The following is a 21,330-nucleotide window of genomic DNA, read 5'->3' as shown; positions in this document are numbered from 1 at the left end:
AAAGGATTGAAAAGGTAATTAAAGAAAGTGAAGAAAATTATAAGAAAAGCAATTTTGCATTTGCCAGTTTAGTATCATGTCCCAGAGTGCTTAATCAGCTTCCAAGTGGCAGATTGTTTTGTTTTGCTTCCATCGGAGAAAAGGTACTTTGGTATATACATGACTAGATACTCATTGTGGATTTAAATTTCTATTGCTATTCATTATGCTTTGGGAGAATCATTTGTCTTGTTAGGAAGGGTCATCATAACCAGCATGGTATCGCATATTACCCCACTTCTAAACATGGCACTTTCTTCCATGAAATCTACAGCGATAGATTCATGGAAACACTGTCACCAAATTGTCACAATCACCACCATCCTTAAATGGTTGTCTCAAACATTAGCATGATTGAAGCTTCAATAATAGTCCTAGTTTTGTCAGTTCTAGAGTCTGATCTTGGGACCATATGTTGCCCAGGCAGATGCTCTACCATTTAAGCTGTGACCCCAGTGATTTCTGGCTTGTGACATCAGTGCTCTTGGCTTCTTGAAAGGGAAAACTCTTATTATGAGCTATGTGGAGTTCACAATTTCAGCAAGGAAAGGATAATGTGTGGGATTCCTTTCGATATTATTCTTTCATAGCCACTAGCAAAATTTTTATTCTCAGCAGCTTTTGGCTGTGGGCTCACACGTGTTTGTTTTGATGTGGAAAAGGATCTGTCCTAAATTTACTCAGTTATCAACAATTTATGGCCAGTAGGGACAAAAAAAGAGTTCTGAATACCCTGTCTCAATCAATGCCTGGGCATGGTGGCATTCCTGTTTCCTCATTCAGTTGAAGGACAATGACTGAACTAAAGTAGTATGTTCTTGTGATGTCAAGTTGTACAGAGAAGCACAGAAGGATCTCATGCCAGAACAGTAACACATGAAAAAAATGCTGAAAATAACCACAGAACAATTGGACTTAAGGACATGGCTCAAGTAGTACAGTGCCTTCCTAGCAAGAACAAAGTCCTTAGTAAGACCTCCAGTGTGGTCAAAAACAAAACTACACCTTGGTGTGTGAGGCATGTTTATGTATGTCCATAATGCAGCATTCAGAGGCTGAGGTGGAAAGATGGTGAATTTAGGGCTAGTCTGACTCCATGCCAGCTTCCATGCCAGCCTGATCTCCCTAGCAGAATCAAGTTACATACACAGAAAGAGAATTAATGCATCTGTGTGGAAATTGAAACTTTAACCAGTGCATCATGAACAAAATGGATTACAATGGAATCTGCATTAAAAACTCCTGGCTCAAAGGAAACTGACTCTGAACAAGGGCTTAGTAGTAATATGCCTGGAGTGTTTAGAGCATTTCTTTGTACTCCTGAGTTTTGTGACAGAATGAAGAGAAATTTTTATCCAGGGGAGTCAAATTTAATGGCCCAGACCCTTCAGTAAATCTGGTGTGAATAATTCCATGGTGCCATGCCAGGCACCATGACCTGCTGAGGTCTCTTAGGACAAAATGAATATGAAATGGATAGGGAAGCCAGCCATGGTTACTCGCACTTCTAACTCCAGCACTCAAGAGCTTGGGGCATCAGACATTCACACTTGCTGGGACTACATAGTGAGTTTTATGTCAGTGAGGATACATAGGGAGAACCTGCTTCAAGACATACTAGTAATAACAAATCTAAACAAGATAGACAGTTCTAAAGAAGACTATTATACATATAACCCATGACTTAGATAATTGCTGCAGAGACCAAGAGGTTAATAAGATTTCTTCAAGGAGACAGTAACAGTCCCAATACAGGTAAGAGAACAAAAGAACACATCACAAGTTGTGCTTGCATGGTAAACACAGTGCCAAAGTAACTTTTTACTAACAGAAATTCACAACAGTTATAGATTCTAGTTATTTTTCTTTGTCTCTGTAATACAATCCTCATAACATATGCTGAAAGGCTTCAGTATTAGCCTGGTACATTAGCTAACATAGCTAACTACTTCTGGCTTTATACCAATCAATTTCGTAACAGGGTTATTCATTGGGGTTCTCATTATCACTGTTGGACAGGTTGTCGATTATATCCATAGCCGTCATAAAGTTCTTAATCAAGTACTGGCTTTTGAATCTGAAAATAAAGAGAGAGGGAGATCATCAACCAAAAGACATGGGTAGAACCAGTGAATCTGTAAGTACTGTGGGGCATGGCAGAGAAACCACCACAGACATGAGAATAAGGAGTTTTTTGTCATAGTGAATGGCACAAAACCACTGACAAAAACTGTTATTTAAGGGCCAATGCCAAACTCAGGTCAGCTCTCCCCCAGTGAAACCAGGCTGAATGGGCCTGGAAAGCTAAGGCAGGTTAAGAAGAAACCAACATAAATTAAGTCAGTATTCATTATCTGTGAGTGAGGGTCACAGGCTAAGAAGCTCAGTGAAAAGGGCTATCCCTCATACCTGGCCCAGCTGCAAAAAAAAAAATACGGACAGTTCCTATTGCCACTCACTTCATTGCTTCATAGATGGCATATTCAACAACTTTCTCCTTGACTCTCAGAGTTCCTTGTGCTTCCTCAAGTAACTGGAAGATTCTTGTATAACCTGAATAGACCAAAACAAAGCAAAACAAAAACAAAACAAAACAAAACAAATACTCATGTTTTTCAAATATGAAAAACACAACACAATCTTTATGAATGCCTGTCTAAATAACATGGTATATAATGGTAGTGTGGAGGGGTGTTTTCAAAACTTCAGTTCAAGGGAAGGGGTTGGGGGAGGGAAAGGGAGGCAAAAACATAAGAAAGGGTATCAATGTTTGAGAAGTAATGTACCCAGTACTTGATGAATGTTACTGTAACCCCTCTATACATTATCATGACAATAAAATACACAATAAAAGATAAAATAAAATAAAATATAGTCGGGGTGTAGTGGCTCACGCCTATAATCCTAGCTACTCAGGAGGCTGAGAACTGAGGATCAAGGTTCAAAGCCAGCCTGGGCACAAAAGATCCTGAGACTCTTATCTCCAATTAACCTCTAGAAAATGGGAAGTGGGGCTTGGCTCAAGTGTAGGGTATTAGCTTTGAGCTGAAAACTTCAAGGACAATGCCCAAGCCTGGGGTAGGATGGTAGCCTTGAGCTGAAGAGCTCAGTGACAGCACCCAGGCTGAGTTCAAACCCCATGCCCCACAAAAATAAATAAAATAAAATAAAATAAAATAATTAACTTCAGTTCAGGGACCCAGAGTTTGGCCTAGAGGTAAGAGAACGTGCCTACCTAGCATACGCAAAGACCCAGGTTTGATTCCTCAGTACCACATATATAAAAAAACCCAGAAGTGGTGCTGGGCTCAAGTGGTAGAGAACTCGCCTTGGGAAAGTCCACAAACAGTGCTCAGGCCCTGAGTTCAAGCCCCAGGACTGGCAAAACAAAAACAAACAAAAACAAAAAAACAGAAAACCTTCAGTTCATAATAGCCCATACTTAATCAAGAAAGTTGAATGTGATCCAGTAAGATTAAAATAAAAAGAGTAAGAAAGATGTATTGGGACTCATTAGGCACAGTACAGAGGAACCAATGCGAATTTTGTAAATATGCAAATCTGGCCTCTGTCTCCTAAAGCAGTTGGCCAGATATCTTATATGGCCACATGACCATTTCCCCCAGGTATTCATTAGCCATTCTTACTTACTTTTCCCCAGCTGCTGAATTGCCTTAGTGAGTTCAATTTTTATACCAGCATTGATTTCCTCAGGCCCTGCCAGTAAGAAATTGAGAAATATAAGGGAAGGGGTAGGTTGAAGAGGGGTGAAGATGTTGAAGTGATGAAATAGATCAAGATGCACTGTACCCATAAACTGCTTTGTTAAATGGCAAAAATTCAAAACACAACCTAAATTTAACATAAGTATGGAAAGAGGTGGGTTGGGAGGGGTGGGTAAGAATGTTGAAAGGAGTGACATTGATCACGATGCATGGTATTCAAAACTGCTTTGGCCAGTAGAAACTCCTTTGTATAAGTACTTGAAGATAATAAAGATGTTTTTAAAAATCAGGTACCATGGCTGATGCAGACATTGCTTCAACTTCTAAGTCATCTGTGGAAATATTGCTGCTCACATTCCTTCCCCAAATTGTTACCACCACCTCTGAGAAGCAAACCTTTTCTGTTGCCAGGGGACTGTTCAGAATCCAGTGGATTGGAGGGAGTGCTGCTTCCTGCCTCCTGTATAAGTTTTGATGGATCACTTTTCCACAAGGAGCCTTTATGTGGGCCCTTGCCTTTCTCTTTGGGCTGTTCATGGGTGTCTTGGATGCCAGTAGCACCTGCAAACCAAATGGAGAAGATAAGCTATGAGGTGGGAGGGTTTTGTGGTACCACAGGCATCTCGAGGTGCTTCTCATGGGATAAACTAATTGTTTTCAGAAGATGAGTTGTTTCAAAAAAAAACTCATGCTTGAAAGTTAGCCTCAGCCCACAAATTGAAAAATAAATCTTCCTGATAGCCTCTGGCTCTGTGAATGCATGCAAAAACCTAGGTGGACAGGACAGCCACGAATCAACTTTTCAAGGTCCTTACAATCCAAACTGAACTGTTGCCTTGACATATTCATATTTCATATTCATGAAATTAGTACTCATTTCCCCCAAACCCTATGGAGATGATTCTTCTCACACTTACTTCTGGGTCAAATGACATCTAAATGTCATTTACACATGCCTGCAGTTCCAGACACCCAGTAAAAAACTGGAGATAAGCAGTGAGGAATACAATCAGAAACTACCTCTTGGACGTAGTGCTGTGACTCAACATGGTAGAGCACTAGCCTTGAGCTGAAGAGCTTATGGACAGTGCCCACGCCTTGAGCTCAAGCCCCATGACTGACAAAAAAAGAAGAAACCCTTTATCCTAATGCAGCTTACACTGTCATGGTGGGATGATGTCAAATAGGAAGTACCCAGTGGGAAAATGTATGCTAATAGTTGGTCTCATGTTGATTAATCACAGATTGGGGATGTGAAAGGAAGCAGTTAGAGAAAATGGCAGTGGTGGTGGCAGTTCTTACTTGGATGTATCCTTGGAGAGTCCAAGGAGGAGACAGAGCTGGCTTTACCACATGTAGTGACTTAGTGATGGGATGTGGTGAAGGTTGCAGTAGTAGCTCAGAGGTAAAGAGAGAACAAGAATGATGATGCAGAAAATGCACAGCCTGTGGATCCTACTGTGGTCTCAGATGGTGTTTAGAATGCTTAGAGCGTGGAGGATTGCTTTCAGCATAGTCTGCAGTGACATATTGTAACCCCTTGTTTCATCGTTGCTGTGGAAGCCTTGAGAGAGTATATGTCAGAGGCAGGATTTGAAAGCAGATTGATCAGAAGAAAACTGCTGGAGTTAATGGGTGATGCGCTAGCATAAGTTAGTAAATAAAGAACAATATGTGATGTAGAAGTTATTATAAGCCAGGTGCTGGTGGTTCAAACTAGTAATCCTAGGTACTCAGGAGGGTGAGATCTGATGATCATAGTCCAAAGCAGCCTGGGAAGGAAAGTCTGTAAGACTTATTTCCGATTAAATCTCAGAAAAAGCCAGAAGTGGCCAAGTGGTAGAGTGCTAGCCTTGAGCAAAAGAAGCTCAAAGGCAGTTCCCAGGACCAGAGTTAAATCCTCAGGACCAGCAAAAAAAAAGGTATTACAATTGCATCAGAAGAAAATGGAAAACACTAAGATGGACATCTTGTCCAAGATGCTCATCTTATCTTTATTTTCCAATAAGAAAGGAAACAAGGAGAATGGAAATACTAGAAGTTGCCACAGAGGAGGGAATGGACAACTGGAAAACATAATGCTGAAAAGTGAATGGCAACATCAGCTCAGTGAGTCTGTCCACAATAGATTTTATATGACAAAGAAAGCAGGATCCCTTGTATTACACCAGGCAGAAAAGCTGATGATGGGGGAAGGAAAAGTATGAGTAGAAGGTGACCATGGGCTGAAAAGATATGCACAAGCTTCCTCTGTAAAAACTGCCACTGTCCTACCTGCAGGCAGTTCTTTATGCTCATAGCAACTTCCAGGACTTTCATCATTTCAGAGAGGTACTTTCCCCTTATGGATATGCAGATATCAACCATCAAAATTACCTTCTCCCTCTTCCTTGGCCATTGTCTCAATATGGGATTCTCCCTCATTTGCTAGTTGATTTTTGAATGGCAATACTTCAGTATATTTCTTCTTAACTGGTGGTGAAAGATCCACGTCATTATTCATTGAGTTTCCGTCTGGCTCTCCAAAATTCTTACCTGCTTCATCAGCCATTGTTTCCTGGAAAACAGCAAATGAGAATATTCCATTCATCCATTCATGATAACATTCTGCTTCCTTCAAAGCTAAGGTAGGAGGTAATCCATGAAACTCTTAGCTGTAATTAACCACCCAAAAGCCAGAAGTGGAACTGTGGTTGAAATGTTAATGCACTATTTTTGAGCTAAATACCTCAGGGGCAGTGCCTATTTCCTTAGGTAAAGCTTCAAGATCAGCACAGAAGGAAAAGAAAAGACAACAGAAAAGAAAAGGAAAGTAGTAGGTGTGAGGGGAAGAGAGACAAAAAGGGAAGGAAACAAAAGAATCCTGGTGCCAGTAGCAAAGGTGTGGATCTTAACTACTCCAGACTCAGTTGAAGACAGCCTAGGCAAAATATTCCATAAGAGTCTATCTCCAATGAACCAAGTTAAAACCAGGCTATAGGTATGGTATAAGTTGTACTATGCCAGCTGAGCAAGCAAGCTAACCAAGCAAGAGGACCTAGGTTCAAACCTCAGTGCCATTTATAAATGAATGAATGGCTAAATAAATAGAATGAATGGAGTCATGGCTCAAATCATAGCAAGAATGAAGTTTTGACTTAGAAAAAATCATATTAAGTGAAGTAAGCCAGACCCAAATAATTAGTACAAACCTAGGACTCTCCTAGCAGAGGATTACAATAGCTCAAACCCCGGATACATAAGGCCATATAGGATGAGGCCAAATTAATGGACGTCAAGGACATGGAAACAAGAGCTTAATTATGAGTGACTGTTGTTCTTAATGTACAATTTTTTCTCTTCTCTTGTGTTGGCCTTTGGTTAATATGATATTGTTACAGTATCTGACTTTATTACCTGGTATATTATGTGTATATATATATATGTATATATATATATGTTTATCTATTTATTTGAAATAGGAGGGGAAAAAAGATGAGGGGGGAGGAAGGAATTGGGGACAAAAACATGAGAATGGGTATCAATATGTGAGAAATAATGCACCTTCTATCTGGTAAATATAACTGTAACCCCTCTATACATTACAATTAAAATTCTTACTAATAAAAAAGAGTGAACCTTTGATTTGAAAAAAAAAGTTCCACAGAAAAATAAGATGCAGAGATTGGCGGAATATGGCGGTGGTTCAGTATGAGTCTTTCTGAGCTCTAGCCAAGGTACCAGTTCTAGCATCGTAGGAGAAAGTTCATACCCAAAGATCCATCCTAAGTAAGCTTTAGCACCACAGAGATCTCAGTCAGAGAGGAAAAAGGTGCAAGAAGACAGTGTGGAGGGGTGCTAGCCGTTCAGAGCCACCGTGGAGACAAAGCCTCCCTCCTGAACCTGAGCAACAGTGCTTCTGGCAGCACAGACCTGCCGGCTCCAGACAGAGCCACACAGAGCCTGAGCGAGCCCAGAGACGTCATCCAGCTGTGGCGTGGACCTGCCAGCTTCACGGAACCAGAAAGTCCAGCCATTTGTGAGTACCTCCGTGGAGAAGTTTTCACTTCTGCTCATGGAACGGCATTGGGAAGGAATTCCTCACCCACCAGCTGAGAGCAGCGCCATCTTGACTGCTGGCAAAGACCCTGCCAAACCAACTGGAGCCTGAGAAGTGGTGCTGGCAGCACCATCATTCAAAAGGGCAAATGATTTCCCAGAGGCAGCTTAGCCTGATGTCCGTCCCTGGAGCTAGCGGAAGTTCCTCCTGCTAGGCAGGGCCACAGTCCTGGTAAACAAACCTGGTCGTGACTCCATTTTTTTTTCTGCCCAATCAAGCAAACTGATCAGAGAAACCTCAAACCTAAATCACAAGAGAAAAAGACTTTTTGAAGGTTTTGGATCTCAAATTTAGTGGAGTCACATGTTTCCTATCCTGTCCCCCCCTAAAAAAAATACAACAAACTGAAGAATACCCTTTTTTTTCTTTTTTTCTACCCTTTTTCATTTGCATTTTTATGTGTTCTTATTTTTTTGCCATTTTACCGCCACCTTTTTTTTATGTTATCATTCTTTCTTTTCCTCCCCCCTCCACTTTCCTTCTGTCATTGTGGTCATTCCTAGAAACATAGTGATAGCACTGGGTACAGACTGGATACAAATATCTATATTGATACAGTCACCTGCTTTTTAATGTTGGTTCTTAATCCTAGTATTTCTTGTCTAAGAACTCACAATTGTGTGGGATCTACCCCCACCTTTTTCTTGTTTTCTTTTTCTTTCTACACTTTTAATTTTTTATCACTGAACTGTCCTATATATACCTTCCTCTTTTCTCTATATATTCTTCTTATTATTATTTTCATAAGTTTTATCTTATTTTTTCTAAATTTTGTACTCAACTATTTTACCTTTCTATCACCTTAGGTCAGTTATCCTTACTCTATCTCTTTTCTTCATTACAATATTAATCTTACACTCCTACATTACTCTTTTCTTACCTCCCCTCTTGTCTTTCATACTATTTTTCTATCTCTGGACCTCTGCTCATCCTTCAACTTTTATAATGCATGGATGTACAGTTGATGGTTGTTGAGAAATACTGTATATCTAGATGTTCAATTATACTGTAGGTCCAGAGGGACTTAACTACAATAGAGATTGGATTGAGGGGTTTATTTTTTTGGTCATAAAACAGTGATTGATGGTGGTATTAGATTTGTCTGTAAGTGCAGTAAAAGAGAGAGAGTGATAATACCAATCTAAAATTGTAAACCTCTATTGTCTGGCCAGCTAAAGAGCTCTAGGTTGGTTATATTTTAAAAATTATAATCTTGTGCAGTATTACTCTTGCTCCCATTTTCAAATGGGCAGAACAAGAAACTCAAGAAAAATGACAAATCAAGGGAATAGCATCTACCACCCAATATAAACAGGCAATGGAGCAATCAATGACAAAACTAGAGGAAAGTCCTCTAAATGCTATATAAATGCAATTGATAAACATGATTAATGAAAAGTTTGAAAACTTACAGAAAGAAATACTTGAGGAAACCATATCTAAACAAGATGAAACCACAAACATGGTGATATGTGAATGAGAGGAGGCCATAAAGGAGGCCATAATGAAGGATTTAAAAAAAATGGACAAATTTATAGAATCCACAAACAAAAAACTGACAGAATTCTAACAATGTCCAATGAGAGTAAAGCTGCTGAGCTAACCACTCAAATGGAAATCAAGGAGTTAAAGAAGTCCATACATGATCTAATACAAGAGATGTAAGGCATAAAAATGAGCAATTAAAAGGAAGGGAGATGGAGAATAAAGTAGAAAGGTTTTTTTTCCTATATATGTGGTACCGAGGAATCGAACCTGGGTCTTCATGCATGCTAGGCAAGCACTCAACCACTAGGCCAAACTCCCGGCCCTAAAGTAGAAAGTTTTGATAGCAGGTTAGACAATGCAGAAGAGAGAATTTCCGGGGTTAAAGATAATCTAGTTGTTATAGAGAAAAAATAGAAAATGACTCAAACCAAATCTAGGAAATATGAGAGAACGCTTCAGGAGTTCCAAGATACAATTAGGAAGCCTAAATTAAAGATAATTGGTACTGAGGAGGGTCTGGAGAAAGAGGTCAATGGTATTGGAAATATACTTCAGGGAATCATCTCAGAGAACTTCCCAAATATCAAGAAGGGCAGGCCCATCCACATACAAGAAGCTTTTAGAACCCCAAACAGACCTGACCAGAATAGGATATCCCACCGCCACATTATAATCTGTACAGGATCAATAAAGACCAAAGGGAGGATCATAAAAGCAGCCAGGGAGAAGAGAACAATCACCTACAAAACCAATCAGAATAACCACATATTTCTCAGCAGAGACCATGCAAGCAAGAAGAGATTGGAAGGATATATGTCATGACCTTAAGACAAATAACTACCAACCAAGAATACTGCACTAAGCTAAGCTTTCATTCATAACTGAGGGAACAATAAAAAACTTCCATTCCAAGGAAAAGTTGTGACATTACGTAGCAACCAATCCAACATTACAGAAAATTCTAAAAGATGTTTTACACATTGAAAACCAACACAAATGTGATACTGAGAATGAAATGGCACCTAAAAATCATACCAGCTAAGTACCGCAAGAACTGTCAAGCCACAGGCCCTAATGAAAGCTTTTAAAAATGGCAGGAACTATTAAATATTTTTCAATCCTAACTCTCAATATCAATGGATTTAACTCTCTAATTAACCAGCATAGACTCCCTAGCTGGATCAAAAAGGAAGATCCATCATTTTGCTGTCTTCAAGAGATACATCTTCCCACAAAAAAACAGTTTTTGAAAGTGAGAGGTTGTAATAAAGTTTATCAAGCTAACAGCCCCCATAAACAGATCAACCAGGCAAAAACTCATCAGAGAAACCTCAGAATTGAACAGCTGTATAGACCAATTAGATCTAACAGACATCTGCATATTATTTCACCCAGCTACATCAGAATATATGTTATTTTTCAGCAGCACATGGAATATTTTCCAAAATAGACCACATTTTAGGGCATAAAACAAACCTGTGCAGATTTAGAAACACTTAAATTATTCCCTGCATTCTCTCAGACCACAAGGGCATCAAACTGGAACTGAACAAGAATCTCCACCAACGAAAACCCTGTAACTCATGGAGATTGAACAACACATTTTTGAATCACCAGTGGGTCATCGAGGAGATCAGAACAGATATTCAACAGTTTATAAAATTTAACAAAAAAGAGCACACAAAATACCAGCTCCTTTGGGACACAGCAAAGTCAGTACACAGAGGAAAATTTATAGCTCTGAGTGCCTACAATAACAAATTGGAAAAATCGCAAACCAACAATTTAATGTCTCACCTTAAGCTCTGGGAAAAAGAGCAACAAACCAACCCTTATCCCAGTAGAAGGAAGCAGATTATTAAAATCAAAGCAGAATTAAATGAATTGGAGTCCAAAAAAAACTATAGAAAGAATCAACAAAACAAGGAGTTGGTTCTTTGAAAAAATTTAAAAAATTGACAGATCCTTAGCAAATCTTACCAAAAAAGAAGGGAGCACACCCAAATAAACAAAATCACAGATGAGAATGGTAATATCACGACAGAAATTACCAAGATCCAGAGTATCATGAGGAAATACTTTTCAAATATTTATGCCAACAAATCTGAGAATCCAGAAGAAATGGATAAATTTCTAGCCAAGATTAACATACCCACACTGAAACAAGAAGATCTAATCCAACTAAACAGACCTATTTCAAGCACTGAAATAGAAATGGCAATAAGAGATCTCCCATCCAAGAAATGCCCAGGGCCAGATGGATTCACAGCTGAATTCTATAAGGTCTTCAAAGCAGAGCTCACACCAATACTCCTCAAGCTCTTCAACGAAATTGAAAATAAAGGCCACCTAATCTTTGTTAAGGGAGCCAAAAAAAAATAGAATGGAAGAAAGATAACCTCTTCAACAAGTGGTGCTGGCACATGCAGAAAACTAAAGTTGGATCCTTCTTTGTCACCCTGCACCAGGATTAACTCTAAATGGATCAAAGACCTGGGGGTAAAAGCAAATACACTGAAAACTTTACAAGAAGGAATAGGAGACACAGTAGGTCTCCTTGGCAGGGGTTCTTAATAAGGACCAAGAATCACAACAAATCAGAGAAAGTCTAGATAATTGGAATTGCATTAAACTGCAGAGCTTCTGTATGGCAAAGGACATAGCTAGCAAACTAACTAGAAAGCCTACAGATTGGGAGAAGATCTTAACTAACCATACAACAGACAAAGGCCTCATATCTAAAATCTATCAACGGCTCAAAAAATTGAATCATTCCAAAACTAATCTCCAAAGAAACAGCCATCTCATTAAAAGATGGGACAAAGACTTAAAAGAGAGTCTTCTCTGAAGAAGAAACAAAAATGGCCTATAGACACATGAAGAAATGCCCGACACCTCTGGCCATAAAAGAAATGCAAATCAAAACAACTCTAAGATTCCACCTCACTCCAGTTAGAATGGCCAGGATCAAGAAAACTAATAACATCAGATGCTGGAGGGGATGCGGCCAGGAGGGATCACTACTACACTGTTGGTGGAAGTGCAAACTCGTTCAACCGCTATGGAAAGCAATATGGAAGTTCCTCAAAAGACTAAACATAGAGTTCCCCTATGACCCAGCAATTTCACTACTTGGCATTTACCCAATCATCCAGAAACAAGGACATACTAATTCCACTAGCACAACAATGTTCATTGCACAAAGATGTCATTTGCTATTTACCATAGCAAAGATATGGAACCAACCCAGATGCCCCTCAGTTGTGAGTGGATCAACAAGATGTGGTATTTATACACAATGGAATTCTAGGCTGTTGTCAGAAAGAATGACATCGCCCCATTTGTAAGGAAATGGAAAGACTTAGGAAAAATCATATTAAGTGAAGTAAGCCAGACTCAAAGGAACATAGGCTCAATAGTTTCCCTCATTTGTCATAATCAGTAGAAACCTTGGGCTCTCCTAGCAGAGATATACAATAGAATAAAACCTAGATACATAAGGCCATATAGGATGAGGCTAAATGAAAGGACCTCCAGGATGTAGAAACAAAAGCCATATAACAAGTGATTGTTGTCCTTAATGTACTATGTTATCTCTCATCTCTTTTGCTGTCCCCTGGTTATCTCATATTGTTACAGTATTTCACCTGGTTATCTGATATATTGTATATATGAGCATTTGGTTATTTGAAGTTGGATAGGGAAGGGAGGAAGACAAGATGAGGGGACAGGGAAATGGGGACCAAGACATAAGAAAGGATATCAATGGATGTGACGTTATACACCTTCTATCTGGTGAATATAATGTAACCCTTCTATTAAATACAATAAAAATATATAAAAAAGAAAAATAAAATGCATAAGTAAATAAATAACTCATATATATAGTATATATATATAATCTTAGTAAAATTTAAGGCTGGTGGCACAGGCTGGTTTAATATTTGAAAATTAGTCCATGTTGACGACATCTGGAAAAACTGCAAGAATAACCCATCTTTTTTAAAGATATATTACATTTCAAGTCATATTCACACCTAAAAATGAACAAAAATTTGGAAAATAAGAAATTGCCTCAGTTTCCTTTACAAAAAATTCAGAGACTTTATTAAAAATTGTATGTAATAAGATTTGAGCTCAGAGCCTCATAATCACTTGACTTATTTTCTTGGCTGATGGCATACTACTTAACTATGCTTGAAGGCTAGCATTTTGTAGTTTTGGAGATGGAACCTTTTCTCTACTGCATGCTTTTGCACGTTTCTATTAATTACAATGAAAAATATATGGAGGGAAAAAGGAAAAAATGAAGTACAGTGCTAGCCTTGAACAAAAAAGCCAAGTGAGAAGGAGAGTTCCTGAATTCAAACTGCAGTAGTGACACAAAAGAAAAGAAAGAGAATAAAGTCCTAATCACCAAGCATATATTCATTAGTAAAAGTTAGAACTTTTATTCAAGTAACAGACATTGTTAAAACAGTATGAAAGCAAACAGGGAATTGTAAAATATTTTCAAAATTCTTTTATATATGTATTTAATATATGACAGGAATGCAGAATAAACACGCAGTTGCAGACCATGTTTATCTGGCACTACCAGGCTTTGAATTTACTCCACCACTTGAGCCAAGTCTCCCTGTCCTTTTTTTTTCCTTTCATTGTTTTTCAATTAAGGGCTTTTGTTTAAATTAAGGGGTAGCCTGTCGCTGCCTTTGCCTAATCTGCTTCTCCTCTAGTTACGATAAAAAAGGTGCAACCATTACAATAAAAAATATGAAAAAAGGTGCAACCAACCATATACATTATTTTTTGTTTAGATTGACTTCTTTTTATCTTTTAGTAGTTGTAAAAAGGAGTTGCCATTTAACAAGGCCGCATCTCAATGAATGTTACCTGTTTCAATATTCTTCTTGATCCCTTCCAACTGGCTCCTTCCATGACTGTTCTTTATTTTGTAGGATGTATATTGAGTGCTTGACTGCATTCTCACTCCCTCCTACTTTTTATTCATGTACTGCTTTCCCTATGACTCTACTCCACTCCTTTCAAGTACCTATTTCCTTTTGTTCATTTTGTTCAACTTTGTTTTTGTCTAAGGAATTATGTTATTTGAATTTTCCCTTGAATCTACCATATTCATGTTGGTACGTTTGTAGACAGTTGCATGCCACCCAAATACATGCATGTATGTATTTGTTAGTTTGTATGTTAACTCTAGCATATATGAGGAACAAGTTGTAACCTTTGTCTCCCTGGGCCTCATTTGCTTCAATTAAGTTATTTTTTCCAAGTCCTGTTTTTATCCAAGCTGGCTTAAAAAAGAATTCTTGATCTCTTCCTGAAGTAGTTGAATTACATTTTTGGACCATCTAATAAAGTACAGTTTTAAATATAATACAGAAATAAAATTTATGCAAGTGATTTGAAGAAATAAGTATTGTACTCCAAGAATTAGAAACAAGAGGTCCTTTTTATGTCCTCTGTGCAGTTACTTCTATTTTTTCTTCTGTATTAGTTTTCTGTACCCTTTGTCTTGTATATATAAACTTATCTGGTCCGTGGAAGGTAAAGAAAATGACAGTTAGCAGAACAAAGGACGAACTAATACAACAATGATACTTACTGGACAGTATGTCAGAAATGAGCTTTAAAAGTTGAAGGGGGGAGGAGTGGGGAAGTGGTAAGCCAGAGAAAATGAGGGAGGGGGTAATGGTGTTTAAAAAGAAATGTACTCATTTTTTGTAACTTTAATTCCCCTGTTTATGATTTTTTTGCCATTCCTGGGCTTAGGCTCTGGGCCTGAGCACTGTCCTTGGGTTTTTTTTTTGTTTGTTTGTTTTAAGTCTAGAGCTCTACCACTTGAGCTATAGCACTAGTTGTGGCTTTTTTTCTACGTATGCGGTACTCAGGAAATTTAACCTTTGTCTTCGTATATGCTAGGCAAACACTCTACCACTAGACCAAACTCTCAGCCATTGTGTATCCTGGCCAAGGATTCTCCGTCACTAGGGCAGGGAAAGGGGGGAGTCACAACTGAAGACCTAGTCCAGTTCCATGATACAACTGTGGATAAATATCCCCAGTGTCCAAGGAGTAGCGGAATCTCCAATAACGCCAAGGAAGAGGAAATAAGGAAAAGTCCCAATGTCCGGGTCCACATAGGAAACATCTGCATTGCAGGCCCCAATAGAAGCCTCTAATCCAGAAACCAGGACATCACTCCTTAAAACCCTCATAAAACAGCACAGTCAACTCACCACAGCCGTACCATTCCACAAATAATGCCCATTCATAAACCCCTTCCCCCACCACTGCTCACCCCCCATCGCCTCAGAAAATTTCAGGGTATGGCCAGGATATGCAGTTCCAAAAAGATCCCAAAACGACTCCCATCCCGTTAAACAATCCATGACAGACACCTCACGGCTTGGTAGGAGTGGGTTTTGCCTCTTTATACTTCCCCAGGGTTGAAATACCATCCTAAAGTTCAAAAAACCCAAGAGCGCCTCAAAACTGGCAATTTAGCTACACACCTCACCTCCAAAATGGAGAATAACTGCACACCACAGGTCCAATATGGCGGAAAGCAGCGAGCTTCGCTGTTAGAAAGCCTGTAAGCCGCGAGTCACGAGTTCTATGGGGTTTCCTTGGATCGCCGGCAAGGTATAGACAAGGTCACGTGTGCGCCCTCCGTGGCGGGGGGCGGAAGTGCAGGGCAGGCTTTCTCCCACAAGTCATGCATATATCCAAGGATGGAAGGATCACGCCGCCTATACACTGGCCAGTAGCATCTGTTTCTTCCCAGTCCGCCTGGGGAATCTAAAGGTTTTAACTATTCACAACCCGATGAGCAGAAGGCTAGTGGCCAGCACAACTGCCATGCCAGCCCAAAGGCACCCAGGAAGCCTGACTCATGCCACTCAATATGCCTGGAGCCCTATCTCTAAGTTTTCTTTTGTTTCAACAACTCCAGAGAGGTTTAATGCTAGAATGTAACTAAGTGGTAAGGATACACCTCCAAGGCTGCCATAGACTGGCGGGGAAAGGGGGGGCTTTTAAAGGCACCAAAACCCCTTTCTTTTTCCCTCAGTATGACAAAGCAGTAAAATGAAACTGACAAACACAACTTGCATACCGTTTTACCCAAAAGGTGCAGTAATGTTCCTAATAGATGTCCAAACCATTAGATACAATTTAGCCACTCTTCCCAGGGAAAACCTTCACAAAATTTCCTAGGAAAGTCTGTGATGCAAACACACAGTTGTTGTACTCGCTAGGGGACACATTTTTGCTACACTTCTTATAGTTCAAACAAGGCTCCTGGGGTTGCTATTTCAACTAACCCTGCACTATAGGGTTTCCTGACTGACAGGTGTGGGTGATGATAGAGTTGTTTGTAACTAGACATTCTAGGACAGTTTTATCCTGGACCAGCCCCAAGATTATAGGTATGACTCACTGGCATTGGATAACAGTAGCTTCATAAAGTCTTACTAACTACACAATTACTCAAGGCCCATATTCTGCAACAGTTACAGACATAATAACCTATCGTTTACTATTCTTACTTAGTTGAACTCGGATTGCTATAGGAAGGAAAATAACTAAATCTTGTTAAGCCTAATAATATCACTTGCCTATAAAGTTTGTTAATTTTACTTTTTAAATTTTTGTTTGCTCAAATCAACATTATCGAATACTAAACAAATCCTAAATATTACGCATGGTTACTGACTTCTTGAAGAGGTTATTAATTACGCTAAAGGTGTAGACCAAGCATACCAGTTTACCAATCATAAAACCATGAGTTCGAATCCAAGTACTACCATAAAAGACATATTGTATTTCATGTTTTTCTATATCTAGAATTTGCTAGACTATGCCTGTAATCCCAGCTACTCATTTCCTTCTGGTACTAAATACATAGCTTAAACACTGGTGAAATATTATTGCTTTCAAATCTTGGGACTCCTGAGTAGCTAAGATTACAGTGTGAGCCACCATTTTTGCAAAGGATTAACACCCACAGTGCCTTTCTACTAATATCACACTGCCCTATGACTATTGTTCAAAAGTTTAACTCCTTATATTAACATCACTTGTTTTCTTCTGAAATGAATAACAAATCACAAGACACATAACTAGAGATTTCTCTATCATAAAACAACTTATAAAAATCAATAAAATTATTTATTTCATATATGTGAAGTCAAAATCTCTTTGAATGTTTACATTTTTACAAATTAATATAAACATAACAATACTGCTCTATATAAATTTTCATATAAACATTAAAGGAAATATACATATTTTTAGTGCTTCCAAAGCACAGAATATACAAGTCCACCTGAAAACCCTTTGTTGTCATAGGCAAGAATAAATGTCAGAGAGGCTAGCAAAATTTCAGGTGCACTTTGCAATGTCTTTAGACAAAAAGAAGAGAGTTGGAGGTAGATTGTTTTGCAACTCTCCCTGCTTGTTCCCAGAGAGAAATAAGTTACCTAAATAGCAGCTTTTTATTTTTTTGATTCAGATTATCCTAAATATTGCATGGTTTAAAAGGCACACTAAGGAATCGATGAAAATTTTGTTCAGCACATGAGATTACCACTTTGTTTCTATAGGGTCACTCTGAAGGACATAAAATCATGTAGGTTCCACTTGCAGGTAGCCCCTAGTCACTCTGAAAATGCCCAGAATAATGAAGCTTGAATTTGTGAATCATTATTACTTATAGTGAGGCCATCAGTGTTTTATGGATTTAGCCTGTTGAATTAAAGAACATGACTGTTCTCAAATGGAAAAAGAACAAAACAAACCAAAATTTATACTCTCAACAATTCTTAAGGCAGAAGCCCAACTTCACTACTGGAGAGCCATATAACAAAAAGCTCTAATGCTGTTTCCCAGTCTCTGGAAGGCCATTCCCACTTGCTTGGTGCACATATTTTAGAGGTTCCAACAATATCCTTTTCCATCCTACAGAACAGAATACTTGTCATTTTTCTCACTTGTCTTTACATTCACATAATCATCTTCTGCTGATGTGATTCATACTGCTGATAAAATTATAGGAATCTATTTCTTCCAGTACCTTCTCAAGGTACTGAATTAAGACTCGTTTTTTAAATCTGAAAATAAAGAGAAATTTTTATTAACCATAAGATACTTAGAGCACTCAAAAGGTAAACGAAAGTGGGAAGGATACAAAGCACAGCATATTATCTAAATGGAACTAGAAGTTTGTTCTCCTCAGTAGAAATGGATTAATAAATACTGTAAGTGTCAGCTTAGGTCAAAGGTCACATTAGTCTCAGATTGATATTATTTGGATTCAACTCCTCTGTCCTTTTGATCTAAAGTCCTTCAGAAACAGCCTCAACTATGAATGAGGACCAGAGCTTGAGAAAATGAAGGCAGGGCCTATCCTTCTCTTTCTCTTGTGTTGAGCCCTACTGCTGAAACAAAATCAAACCAACAAATATTGGGAAATTCCAGTAAACACCTACCTTGAAGCTTCCTTGATGGCAAATTCAACAAACTGTCTCTTTATTTCCAGAGGTCCTTGTACTTGTTCAAGCAAAATGAAAATTCTTTCATACTCTGAGGATGTTTTAAAATAATAAATTAGTGGTATTGCAAATTATAAATATTGTGATAACCTGTTGTAGCAACAAAAGAATATGGTGGAGTTGGGAGACAAATGAGAGAGGTAACTATGTTCAACAAGAAATGTACTCATTGCCTTCCTTATGTAATTATAATTCCTCTGTACAATATCTTTACAATAAAACTAAATTAAAAAATACTGCAACAGGGGCCGGGAGTTTGGCCTAGTGGTTAAAGTGCTTGCCTAGCATGCATGAAGACCCGGGTTCAATTCCTTGGTACCACATACATCGAAAAAGGCCGGAAGTGGTGCTGAGGCTCAAGTGGTAGAGCTCTAGCCTTGAGAAAGTCCAAGGACAGTGCTCAGGCCCTGAGCTCAAGCCCAGGACTGGCAAAAAAAAATACTGCAACACAAAAGATGAGAAAATTGATTTTATCACTTTAGCTAAAGCCAAAGAACTTGCTTTCAACTATAGAAATAAAAAATTGCTAAAAATACACGATTCAGCTTACATCTATTCTGAATCATAGAATAAAAGTGACTTCCTATTATATTATTGGTAGACGTAACTTTATTACTTACTTCGTCCAAACTTTCGAACTTCCTTCATTAATTGATGTCTGATATCAGCGTTGATTCCTTGAGCCATTGCAGGAGTGATCTGCAATGAATTTGACAGAGTTTCCAAAGTAGGTGCTATTATGGTTTTTGGATCATCTACAACTAGATTGCCATTCTTGGATCCTTCTACAAGTATATTATTACTGGGCTTGTGAATTATCTCATTTTTCCCAAGACCAGTCAAATCATCAGACAGAGAATCCACATGATTCGATAAAATTCCATCTCCTGTCATGTTCTTAAGCTCTAGTGGAGCAGAATTTGACAAGCCGTCTAATGGGCTTTGCCCATTTTCCATCTTCTCTTCACAAACACCAGGAATGACAGTGGCATCTGAAAAGCAAATTGAGAAGCAGTTGTGAGACAAGTGCACTATGCCAATTCCACAGTTACATGCCTGTGATCCTCAAGCCTTGAAAAAATTACTTATTTCATAATACAGAAAAAGGAACAAAGATGAGAACCCCTCAAACTGAACTAGGAAGATAATACAAAACTACCTCCTTCCCCTTGCCACTATAAACACATATAAAAACCAAGATGATAGCACAAATAAGAAACATTTACAAGGCCCTGGTACTCATCATTTACTATTAACTTGTTTTACTTCGCAAGTTTGAATTGATGTCATGATTTCATTTTTTTTGCCAGTCCTGGGGATTGAACTCAGGGCCTGAGCCCTGTTCTTGGACTTTCTCAAGGCTAGAGTTCTACCACTTGAGCCACAGCACTACTTCTGCTTTTTTTCTATGTATGTGGTACCAAGGAATTGAACCTGGGTCTTTATGCATACTAGGCAAGCACTCTACTACTAGGCCACACTCCAGGCTTTGATGTCATGATTTCATAAAGTCACACACAAACGACCGTACTTTACTGCGCTTGAAGACAGTTTTTGTATACCACATTCAACTTATTTTCTATGCCAAGTATGCTGAGAAAACACAGGAGCCTACTGGGACTGAAAACTCTGCAGTCTCCACGTCATCATCGAGTATCGCTAGATATGTTATTTTGCTCATCCTTCCCTTCTATATCAAAGTGGAGCATATTTCACTATAATTCTGATACTTTTATATCATTTATTAATGTCCTGCTATGCAGGTAGTAAACTAGAAGCTAGCAACACGCAGTGTACAAGACAGTCAGGAACCACTACTGCAGCTTATTAATCACGGGAAGGAAACCACACTGGAAGTGCACAGTGGGCAGCAGCACACTCACAACTGGACTTGTGTTGGTGAAGAGGCAATGGCCCAGGTATGTAAGAAGGAGCAGTAGAATGTCCAATGTGCCAGGAAGTGTTAGGCCCATCGGGGAGGAATCCTCTCAGCAGAGTCTAAGGAGGAGGCAGAAGTGGCTTGAGTGTATGTAGAGGGAGAGTTCCAGGATATGGTAAGGGCTAGAGCTGCAGCCACATTAGGAAGAACCTCAGACTGCACAGTGAAGCTGAGAGGCAAAGAGAGGATGGAGGTTTCCAGGGTTTAGTGGAGAGAACGTGATATGTGTCTAGAAGGTACCTAATGGTGTTCCACCATTGGGGATGCAGGTGGTGTTCTGAGTGCTTAGGAGTATGAAGGATGGTTCTCAGCAGGACAATGATATGGCATGATTTCATTTACCTACAGACCTCTTCATTGGTCACAGAACAAATATCGACATAGAAGCAACAATGATCAGAAAAGAGGCTCTCATGGTTTGTACATGAGAAATCATGGCAGCATGGTGTGTAAGGATGGAGAGAATTA

The 21,330-nt window shown here is 38.9% G+C and overlaps 2 protein-coding genes across 6 annotated transcripts in view; both read right to left on the bottom strand.

Annotated features, from left to right (window-relative positions):
- Positions 1–1,814: 1,814 nt before the first annotated feature.
- Positions 1,815–15,949, bottom strand: LOC150041576 (uncharacterized). Of its 3 annotated transcripts, none has more exons than XM_090326226.1 (6): positions 15,885–15,949; positions 6,141–6,321; positions 4,161–4,325; positions 3,691–3,756; positions 2,499–2,592; positions 1,815–2,116 (listed from the first exon to the last, which is right to left on the bottom strand). In XM_090326226.1, the coding sequence occupies exons 2-6, from the start codon at positions 6,313–6,315 to the stop codon at positions 2,023–2,025; spliced, it is 594 nt and encodes a 197-aa protein (XP_090182352.1). In that variant the 5' UTR covers positions 6,316–6,321; positions 15,885–15,949; the 3' UTR covers positions 1,815–2,022. The 3 variants fall into 3 exon arrangements, with proteins under 3 accessions (XP_090182352.1, XP_090182353.1, XP_090182351.1); XM_090326227.1 differs by having other exon boundaries at positions 15,890–15,947; XM_090326225.1 differs by lacking the exon at positions 15,885–15,949 and adding an exon at positions 7,791–8,221.
- Positions 15,950–17,560: 1,611 nt separating this feature from the next.
- Ints6l (integrator complex subunit 6 like) overlaps positions 17,561–21,330 on the bottom strand; it is a 48,207-nt gene continuing 44,437 nt past the window's right edge. For all 3 annotated transcript variants that reach the window (XM_090326845.1, XM_090326847.1, XM_090326846.1), the window contains 3 exons: positions 19,544–19,915; positions 18,861–18,954; positions 17,561–18,482 (listed from right to left, as the gene is read on the bottom strand). In XM_090326845.1, the coding sequence (XP_090182971.1) occupies positions 18,383–18,482; positions 18,861–18,954; positions 19,544–19,915 (566 nt within the window). In that variant the 3' untranslated portion in view covers positions 17,561–18,382. The remainder of the gene's footprint in view (positions 18,483–18,860; positions 18,955–19,543; positions 19,916–21,330) is intronic.

The sequence above is a fragment of the Megascapheus bottae genome, chromosome X (genome assembly GCF_031878675.1).
Source record: "Megascapheus bottae isolate mThoBot1 chromosome X, mThoBot2.hap1, whole genome shotgun sequence".
Classification (NCBI taxonomy): domain Eukaryota; kingdom Metazoa; phylum Chordata; class Mammalia; order Rodentia; family Geomyidae; genus Megascapheus; species Megascapheus bottae.
Note: the sequence above shows the minus strand (reverse complement) of the source record. Positions and strands in the feature narration are given on the sequence as shown.

Coding starts and splice junctions, on each gene's coding strand:
- LOC150041576 (XM_090326225.1), bottom strand. CDS start 7,820: ATGAGCAGAAGTGAAAACTTCTCCACGGAG. Junction 4,326..6,140: donor GGCCAAGGAAGAGGGAGAAG/GTAATTTTGATG, acceptor TTTGGTTTGCAG/GTGCTACTGGCATCCAAGAC. Junction 2,593..3,690: donor AATTCAGCAGCTGGGGAAAA/GTAAGTAAGAAT, acceptor TGGTCTATTCAG/GTTATACAAGAATCTTCCAG.